General features: G+C 53.5%; 1 protein-coding gene across 1 annotated transcript in view; it reads left to right on the top strand.

The window, feature by feature from the left end:
• The first annotated feature begins 1,583 nt into the window (after positions 1 to 1,583).
• Positions 1,584 to 10,351, top strand: part of PADI3 (peptidyl arginine deiminase 3) — a 29,280-nt gene continuing 20,512 nt past the window's right edge. Inside the window, exons 1-2 of the mRNA XM_066270310.1 lie at positions 1,584 to 1,710; positions 8,528 to 8,708. Coding sequence (XP_066126407.1) covers positions 1,619 to 1,710; positions 8,528 to 8,708 — 273 coding nt within the window. The 5' untranslated portion in view covers positions 1,584 to 1,618. The remainder of the gene's footprint in view (positions 1,711 to 8,527; positions 8,709 to 10,351) is intronic.

The raw sequence follows: 10,351 nt of genomic DNA, 5'->3' as shown, positions 1-10,351 counted from the left end.
ATTTTACAGCCAAAAAAGTGAAGCCGTCAAAGGATGTAGGAGTGCCAGTCTTAGGGTCCTGCTGAGATCCTTGAATTTGGCAAGTGCTTTTTAGCTGGGAACTCTGGAAAGTGGCTCCTGGTCCCCACCCTGCCTCAAACTGGGTAGAAGAGAGGAAACCTCTATTCAGAACCTGCTAAGCCCCTGCGGGCAGGGTGTGTCCCTGCCATTATCTCTGCCAGGGCGTGTGGTCAGCCACCTTTTCTATAGATGAGAAGCCAAGGCCTGAGAGAGCAGGTGTAACCCCCAACACCACATAGCCATTCGTGGTGGAGTCTGGATCTGAACCTGGGACTCCTCTCCCCAGAGCACTTGCTCCTGCTGTTCTGGGTGCCTACATGTCCCCTCTGGCCTCAGTTTCCCCACCTGAAAAGCGAGCCTTCCTCCTTTGACATTCTAAGCTCCCCCTGATTGGAGAATGTTTTTTTTTTTTTTTTTTTTTAGCAAGAGAGAGTGAGAGACAGAGAGGGACAGACAGACAGGAAGGGATAGAGATGAGAAGCGTGAATTTTTGTTGCAGCACACTAGTTCTTCATTGATTGCTTTCTCATACGTGCATTGATGGGGGCCTCCAGCCAAGCCAGTGACCTCTCACTCAACCAGTGACCTTGGGCTTAAGCCAGCAACCTTGGGCTTCAAGCCAGTGACCTTGAAGCTCAAGCTAGCAACTATGGGGTCATGTCTGTGATCTCACGCTCAAGCCAGCGACCCCATGCTCAAGCTGGTGAGCACATGCTCATAGAGAATGTTTTTAACCTCATCATGCACCCTTTCCAGAGGCTTTGGCATCTAATAATAATAATAACAACAACACCCATAATAAAATGATGCCGAGCTCTGGACTAGAGCTCTACCCACATTGTCTCATGTAAGCCTCACAACAACCGTTTATCAGATGTGAAATGTGAAGCACAGAGCAGTTAAGCGACTTGCCCCAGGTCACCCAGCCAGGATGCAGCTGAGGCAGGGCTGACATCCAGTCCTGCTCCGAAAATTCATGCTCTTAAGGAAAAGGCTGGTGTTTCTCAGAGTGCATCCAAATTCTTTTGAGGTGCTTGTAAAAAGTCCAGACACTAGGCTGAACCAACCCCTAACTCGCTGCATCAGACTGGAGGCTGAGACCAGGAATCTGCATTTCTCCCACCACCACTCCCACCACCACCACCCCAGCAGGGTAGAGAAGCTCCCACTAAAGCATATTATCTCTGAAAACTCAGAAAAAGTGGATGAAGAGGATGGATGTGAAAAGCAAGGGAGGGACCCAGATCAATACCGTACATCTCTGTACCCCCCAAGGTGCTGGCACCCCGCCAGGTACCTGGGGCAACTTACTCCTCTTTAAAGCCAGAAATTAACTCTCTCAGTACTGGGGTTCATATGCAAATATAAGATTTCTTTCAGCCAATCCAGAGCTACTGGCTCTGGGAAGGTTCTTGGCTTCCAGGATGGTAGCCAATGAGCTAGCACTCCAGGCTGGTGTGGCCGGGCCACACTGCCTTATAAACCACAAGCAGCCTGCCAAACAGCCCATATGTAGGCAGTGTTGGGTTTTGTGGCCCCAGCCCAGTCCAAAGCCAGCATGTCTGTGCAGAGGATTGTGCGTGTGTCCCTGGAGCATCCCACCAGCGCTGTGTGCGTGGCTGGCGTGGAGACCCTCGTGGACATTTATGGGTAAGAACCAAAGGCCTGGAGTTTGCAGACCCTTGCTGCTGACCCCCTTGGGCACTCCCCTATGAGCTGTGTAGGGCTTCCTCAAGGCTTTGGCCAGGCTTGGCTGCTTTCTCCTGAGCCTTGGCCTTGGCCAGACACAGAAGCTTGGGTCCTTGTCTTTTGCAGTTGGGTTTCTTGAAAACTCTAGCCAGGGGACTTGAAGTGTAAGAGACTGAAAGGGGGTTGAGAGGCCTGTAGTGGCTGAGGGTGCAGGTGCGATGGGGCTTGAGCATTTTTCTCTGTCCAGATGACCCTGCAGGCTGGGCTGAGAGTCTGGCTGAGTGCACAAGAATAGGAAGAAATAATACTGCCCCTCCCTGCACCCCACCCCCTTTCTATGAGCCTGAAAAGAGAATGTCAATGTTTTTTTAAATTACTTGTGTTTAGACAACACTTAGTGCCAGGCACTGTTCCCAGGAGCTTAACAAGCCTCTTTAATTTAACTTTCACAACCTTATGAGCTAAGTTTATTATTAGCTTCATCTTGTTTGACAGATGAGGAAACTGAGGCACAGAGAGGGCAACCCATTTGCTCAGGTCACACAGTTAGTTCCTAAGAGGCCAAGCCAGGGCTTAAACCCATTCATAGTCAGGAGTCTTAAGAATTTAGCGGTCTGGCACTTGAGGAGGAGGGATCTGGTCTCCCCCAGCCATTCAGTGCCCATACATTATGCCCCTAGTGTATGCCCATGTCCTTAAGGCCAGTGGCTGGAGATGAGACTCCACCTTTTCCCTCTCCTCTGAAGAAAAGGGGAGTTTGGGCAGGGTTTTGGGACCTGGGCTCTGGGACCCACCAGGAACCTGGCTACTTAGCCTTTGGGAGAGTCTTCAGAGGCCCCAATTTCTGAGGCTGAGTTGGGGACACAGGTAATATCAAGGGACCGGGAGGGGAGAAGGCAGAGCCGTGTCACTGTTCCCATCTTACAGACCAGGTTTCTCAACTTCCACACTGTGGACATGGTGATTACGTGGGGGGTGGGAGTCAGTGGGGCCTCCTGTGGCCTGAGAGATGCTGAGCAGTGACCCTGGCTTCTACCCACTAGATGCCAGGTGCACACCTTCCACTGTGACAGCCAAAAATGTCTGCAGACATCACCAAAAGTGCCCAGGGTGAGGGGCTCACTCCAGCTGAGAAACAGTGTCCTAGGCTAAAACTTAAAAATTGGAATGAACTTGGTCAAAAGTTGGCCCAGAGTATTACATGAGAGGGGGTGAGGAGCTGGTCATGGGAGGAGCCCAATCTGAACCAAATCCGGTCCACCTAGGTACCGGGAACTAAAGCCTGGTTGAGGTCGGGTGGCAGTGAGGAGTGGAAAGGGCATTTGGTGGCACCTGTGGGGCCAGTGCCTTCTCCAGCACTGTGTGCTCATGGGGTGGCTCATCTGCCCCAGCTGCCTCCTGCCCAGAGGGCAGATGTGTCTTCAGTTTGACCTGCCCCGGGAAACCCAGGGCTGGCTCCTCCCCTGAAGAGCTTCCTGAGAGGACGGAGGACATATTAGGGTCACGAGAGGCAAAGGCAGCAGTGTCTTGGGGAAATGGAGTGGGTGGGCCACGTTGGGGTTTGCAGGGAGGCTGCAGGGGGGATAGCTACAGGGTGGTGGACTGGGGCCTCCTGCACCTGCAAACTAGGGATTCTTGGGTCTTGGTGACCGGACCACCTTGGTATTTCTTTTCGTCTAGTGTGTGCCAGGCACGGGACATAAAGGTGAACAGGCAGGCATGGTTCCTGCCCTCTGAGAAGCCCATCGTGCAGTTCTAGCAGAAGCAGGGTCACCTCTTCACAGGGCCGCTGAGTAAGAGACTCCAGCCTCACAAGCAGAGCCGTACTGGGTTAGCACTAGGGTCTCTTCTGGCTTGGAGATGCCATGATTTAGCAATCCTGGGTACTCAGACTGTGAGCCAGCAAAAGAAGGGGCAGTGGGCATGGTGGCTCAGGCCTGGCTCCGTGTCTGACAAGATGACTGGGGAACAACCTCTGAACCATACTGGAAGAAGGAGGAGATAAGCAAAGAGAAATTAGCATAGGCTGAGCAGTCAGGACAGGCTTCCTGGAGGAAGGGCACCAACTAGAGCCTTGAAGGATGGGCAGAGGCAAGACCACTGGGCCTCTCTATCTGAGGCAGTAGATTAAATTCTGTCTTCTTGCCTTCTGTTGAGTTGGAGATGGCCCTGATTTGGGAGGGAGCTCTGTTTTCCTGAACAGAGATTCCTGTGCTGAGCCACACCCCAGGGTAAATGTGCAGCCAGGGTTGGGGAGCGGCCCTAGGTGGAAGGGGAAACAGCCCACATCACCCCTTGCTCAGCAGAGGTGGTCTAATGGGGTGAAAAGACTTGGGCAGGGCACCTGTGGGTCAGTGACCCTGAGGTTTGGTCTGAGCTCTGTCACCATTCGCTGTGTCATCTGGAACAACTTTCTGCTCCTTCTTGGGCCTCAGTTTCCTCAGTGTATCCTGAAGAGTCTGCACAGAGCAGCAGTGGGTTTCAAGCTCTGCTCACAGAGGCCTCTGAGCCCCATCCCTTAGATGACACAGCAGCTCCCCTCTGCCTCCAGTGGATTTTTTTAAAAAAATTTTTATTTATTCATTTTAGAGAGGCGAGGGAGAGAAAGAGAGAGAGAGAGAGAGAGAGAGAGAGAGAGAGAGAGAAGAGACAGAGAGAGAGAAGGGGGGGAGGAGCTGGAAGCATCAACTCCCATATGTGCCTTGACCAGGCAAGCCCAAGGTTTTGAACCGGCGACCTCAGCATTTCCAGGTCGACGCTTTATCCACTGTGCCACCACAGGTCAGGCTCCAGTGGATTTTGATGTGAGAACTCTGACTGCCCATGTGCAGCGGGGCTCTGGGAGGCTGACACATCTCCAACACTGAACTGTTTGGTTTTAAGATGAATGCATGGCCGCGTTTTCCTGGGGTGGGAAGAACATGGGATTAAAGAGGGACAGTAATTTCCTGTGCCTGGTTCTGTTGGAGAGGCCAGGATCTGGGAGCCTCACTGAGTGGGAGGAGCAGCTGGCACCTCTCCCTGGAGCCAGAGCTGCCTGGGCCTTGGTCCCCTCTGGCTCTGGGGGCCACTCAGTGCAGGCTTTGGTGGTTATCTTGTCGACCTTTGTGTTTTCAGCTACAGGGACCTTTTCTTTCAGTTTCTTGTTTCTGAAAATCTGCTTTTGTCTTGTCAGAGGCCAATGGGTTTGGGTTTGCAAGGGAATGGGGACAGAGCTGGCCCTGAGTCCTGGCTCTGTCACTTACCAGCTGTGTGACTGGGCAAGTCACCTGTCATGAGCCTCAGTTTTCTCATCTGTAAAGTAGGAATAATACGGCAATGGGAGCTACCTTCATCACCATTGTCATCGTCATCCTCCTCACCATTGAAGGGAAGTCAGAAGACACAGGGGAAGACCTGGCTTGTCTTGGTTCCCAGGATGGGGTGGACTCACACTGAGTCATCCTCACACGCCCTGGGGGCACCAGGCTCCAGCATTTCTGAAACAGTCCACCCTTAGCTGTGGTTCTGACTTCATTGGGCATCAGCATGGTTCTAATGCAGGTTCCAGGGCCCTGCCTGCAGGACTTCCGGTCTGGAATCTGTTTTCACCAGGTGGGTCTGAGGTGGGCCACTGTGAGAGTGACCAGCTGTCCCGGTTTGCCCAAGACCTTCTAGGTCTCGCACTGAAAGTCCTGCACTGCAGGAAATGCCTTCGATCCTGGCAAACCGGAACCGTTGGCCACCCTGCACTGTTCACCCTCCATTCGCCACCTCCTCGGCTGGCTGGGAGGCCTTGGTGCTGGGGGAGGGGGGGTGCCTTGACTGTCCTGTGCGTGAACTGCCTCATCTAGGCAGAACCCAAGGCTCCAAGCCACATACACCTCCTGGGGCTGGGCTGGGGGGCACGTCCAGGGCAGCACGCTGGCAGCTTGAGGGGGCCTGGCCGGAGGAAGAAGCTCATCCTGATGACTCTCTGCCACTTCTTCCGTCCTCCAGGAAACAGGAAATCCAGACCTTCCTGTCCCCGATGCCGGGTTCCTCCCCTCAGCCATCCTTTTGATCTCCCTAACACACAGCTTTCGTGACGGGGGTGTGAGCACAGGACTGGGAGTCTGGAGTCCTACCTCCAGTCCCTTTTCTTCGAAGCCTCAGTTTTCTCAGCACTGAAACGAGGGCTTGGGTTCGGGGGCCTCTGACTTTCGGTCCCAAGCATTTACACACACCCACTCCTTTGATCTGCTCATTATCCCCACTTTATGGACGCTAGCACTGAGGCCGAGGGAGGCCACGTCCCTCCCCCAAGGCCGCACACCTAGTGAATAGCGAGGCTGGGGTTTGGACCCAGCAGCCTGGCCCCTGAGTCCACAGGCTCAACCACCTGACCACGGCTCCATCGTGTTGCCTCTTCTAATCAAGACCCATCGTTGGCTCCCCATTACATAGGGGCGAAATAAGACAAGCTTGTTACGGTCTGAGTTTAAACTTGACCTCCTAGGCCTCCATGGTAAAATGGCTTCCCCTCAGCCGTGTCTCCTCCTTGTCCTTCCCCAGGGAAGCCTTCCCCGACACCCTAGCCCAGGGGTCCCCAAACTTTTTACACAGGGGGCCAGTTCACTGTCCCTCAGACCGTTGGAGGGCCGGACTATAAAAAAAACTATGAACAAATCCCTATGCACACTGCACATATCTTATTTTAAAGTAAGAAAACAAAACGGGAACAAATACAATATTTAAAATAAAGAACAAGTAAATTTAAATCAACAAACTGACCAGTATTTCAATGGGAACTATGCTCCTCTCACTGACCACCAATGAAAGAGGTGCCCCTTCCGGAAGTGTGGCGGGGGCCGGATAAATGGCCTCAGGGGGCCACATGAGGCCCGCAGGCCCTAGTTTGGGGACCCCTGCCCTAGCCCACCCTCTCGATCTGCCTCCAGCTTCCTTTGCCTTAATTTACTTTAACAGCTCCTTCCCCCATCCGGGGTGGGCAGTTTTCCAAGCCTTTCCTATCAATCTCGCATTTGAGCCTCATGATGGCCAGTGAGTTTGGCCAAGTGGGTGTCATTATCCCACTTTATAGGTAAGGTTACCGAGCCCAGGGAGGCTAGGCGATTTATAATATTCACCGTCGCCTGGCTGATGTGCGGTCCAGCCTTTTTAGTATTTGACTCCTGACTCTGGTCCAGGTACCAACTGAACCCTCAGCTTCTGTGGGCCCCTCCCAGGCGGGGGCACTTCCCCCATACCTTACACAGAGCCTGGCCCTGGGAGGCTCAGGGAGCTGGGCCGAAACACCCCAAACCCAGGGGTGGGGGTCTGGGAACTGGTGGGCTTTCGTACCAGAAGGACAGTGAGGGTGCTCAGCTCTAGCTCACGGATGCATGGGGCCCAAGGGGCAGCTTGGGACTGGGGGAGGCGTTCCACAGAAAGTTTACAGGCTTCCTGGGGAGCTGCAGGTCAGGTGCCTAGGGGAGAGGGGCGGGTGAGGAGCTGAGGGTGCCCCTGGGTATGAGGGGCCCTTCATGCCGCGATCTGTCTCCATGTGGCTCTGTCTTCCGGCTCCCCATCTCTCTGGGTCTCTCCGTGTCTCTTTGTCTCTGTGTCCCTGTGCCTCTCTCTCCAGTGTCCTCTAGTGAGGGCTGGCCCCACACCCAGGGCACAACAGAACAGAGGGCACCACCAGCCCTGGGAATTACAGGCTGTGGGAGAAGGGTTGCCAGATACAATCTAGCGTGCCTAGTTAAATCTGAAATCCAGATAAGCGATTAATAACATTTGTGTATAATCATGGCCCAAATATTGCAGGAGACATACTTCTATGAAAACAATTATTTGTTGTTGATCTGAAATTCAAGTCTAACTGGGCATTCTGTGTTTTCATTGGCTTCCTGGGGCAGGAGAAACAGTTGTGCAGCCCCTCGCGCCGGTGAGGACAGTGGGCAGAGTGTGCCCAGCAGTGGGACCAGAGCTTGGGCTTGGGCTAGTTCTCTTTTTATAAAAAAAAAAAGCCGCTTTGAGAAGTATCAGAAGCATGCTGGTTGGGGGAGGTGAAGAGGGTGTTTGGCAACAGGTCTGCTGTCCTCCGGGCGGGGTGAGGAAGGGAAAGGGCCTGCGGTAGAACGACCAGTTATGCAACCCTGGGGAAATCTCTTGCCCCTCTGAGCCTCAGTTTCCCCACATGTAAGTAGGAGTCATGATCCTCTCCTGCGGGGACTGTGCTGGTCAGGGCGGCTTAGCCAGGACTGCCATGGTGAGTGTGTAGGGGACGGGGGCCCCAGGGGTGATGGTTATTGTGGTTGTTACTCTTGAGGAGTGATGAGCAAGAAATGTGGACTCAGGAACCAGAAGGCCTGGGTTTAGATCCCAGTCCTGTCACTAACTAACTCCATGACCTTGGACAAATTACTTACCGTCAGTTTGCCCAAATGGGGACAGTAAAAGTACTGACCTCCTAGGGCTATTGAGAGGATTACATGGCATAATACACCTAAAGAGACTCAAACAGGGCAGGCGCATAGCAAGAGCTCAAGTGTTGGCTACTGTTATCCGCCTGGGTGCCTGTGTATGCTGCTTCCTCCAGGGAAATGTGAGTGAACATTGAGCCTTGGAATGCAAGACTGTGTATATATTTGTGCATGGTCCAAGCTTGACTCCCAGGAGTTTGCTGTGAGGAGCTGAGAGGCCTGGGGTGGTCGGGGAAGGCTTCCTGGAGGAAGCAAGAGTTTGAGCCAAAGCTCAAACATCTGAACCCAGGCTGCCCCCTCCAGCACTTCCCATGGCTCTTTGTTCTTCCCAGGTCAGTACCAGAGGGCACAGAGACGTTTGAGGTCTACGGAACCCCTGGTGTGGACATCTACGTCTCTCCCAGCACGGAGAGGGACCGGGAGCGTGCAGACACCAGGCGGTGGCACTGTGCCGCGGGGTTGGAGATCATCGTGGTCATGCACTCTCCCAGCAATGATCTCAACGACAGTCACGTGAGTGTGGCCCCTGGTCTGGGGGCAGAGCGGGAAGGCAGCGAGCTAGCTTCACAAGGGCTCAGCACCCTCTTTTTGCCCAGAGTACAGGGTAGCATGGTGGGTATGTGCCTGGCCTTGGAGCCAGCTAGCTCTAGCTCAGCATCTTAAAAACACAGAGTGTGTGTCCTCTGGCAAGTAGGACCTCAGTTTCCCCATCTGTAGGCTGAGAGTTGATTAGGTTATCTCTGCTACTCTGAGTGGAGGAGAGAAAGGAGGGACCAGGGACAGGGGAGGGATGCTGCTTTCTGGGGAGACCCCGTTGCCCAAGGTGACATTTCCCCAAGTTGCTTCTCCTTCCTCCACTCTCTTCCTGTCCCAATTGCCTTCTCAGAGGCATAATGACTTCCCTTTCTCTCCTCTCTCTGCTAGTTCAGCTAATAAGAGTGAGTTTAACATGCCCCAACTGTGGGCAACATTCTAGCCCCAGGGCAGGCAATGTTTAAAAGGTAGGCGAGGCCCTGACCAGGTGGTTCAGTGGATAGAGCGTCATCTCAGCACACCCAGGTCATGGGTCCGATCCCCGGCAAGGGCACATACAAGAAGCAACCAATGAATGCGTAACTAAGTGAAACAACGAATTGATGCTTCTCTCTCTCTCTCTCTCTCTCTCTCTCTTTCTCTCTTTCTCCCCCTTCACCTTCTTCCTCTCTTTCTCTCTCAAATCAATGGAAAAATTAAAAAGTATTTTAAAAAGTGGAAAAAACAGGGTGGCCCTTGAGCCTGGCATGGGTGATGCTACCTTAAGTGGCTGATGGGAACCAGGACTCAGCATATGGGAGTGGTGGGTTTATACTCCATGTCAGGAGCTATGTTTTGAAAAACTGGCCCTTTAAGAGCATTGACCATGAGCCAAGCATGGATGATCTCTTCTAGCCCTCACAATAGCCCTGACAGGCAGGGTCTGATCCCTATTTCACAGACGGGGCTACCAAGGTTCAGAGTAACTGTCCTGGGGCCACATGGCTAGTCAGGAGGAGAGCTAGAATTCAACGCAGACCTGCCTGACACCTGGGGGCGGGTACCCTGCATCAGTCCTACCCCAGTTCCCATCCATGTATCTGAACTGAGCCTCTCCACGGGGCTCTGTGAGACAGGTGGGGTGGGACCCAGTGTAAACACTTTACAGACAAGGAAACTGAGACCAAGAAGGGGCACGGCTTACCTAAAACCACAAAATCTGGTGAGTCGCAGAGTTGGTGATGGTCAGGATGGGGTCCCCAGGGCAGGACAGGAGGACCAGCGGCCTGGGAGGTACCCTGCTGAGGCCAGGGACTGTGTGGATACCTCCCTCCCCTCCCTAACTTCCTTGGCTGACCCCCCTCCACCTCCCCTGCCTTTAGCTGGGACCCAGGTAATTGTATGTTTGAGGCGAGCCTCATTGCTGGAGCCTGACACATGGGGATCGGTAATTATAGGATTTAGGGGCTCCCAGGACTGAAGGTTGAGTGGCTCATGTAAGATCCTAAACACTCAGGTTGAGATGAGGACATTGGAACCAGACAGCTGAGGGACCCACGTCAGAAGGGACTGTCCGAGAGGAGGGCCGTGGGTTGGAGGTGGCTTTGAGTCATCAAACTCCAACAACTGCTCTATCGTCCTTG

The sequence above is a fragment of the Saccopteryx bilineata genome, chromosome 3 (genome assembly GCF_036850765.1).
Source record: "Saccopteryx bilineata isolate mSacBil1 chromosome 3, mSacBil1_pri_phased_curated, whole genome shotgun sequence".
Classification (NCBI taxonomy): domain Eukaryota; kingdom Metazoa; phylum Chordata; class Mammalia; order Chiroptera; family Emballonuridae; genus Saccopteryx; species Saccopteryx bilineata.
This window is presented reverse-complemented; position numbering and strand designations above follow the sequence as displayed.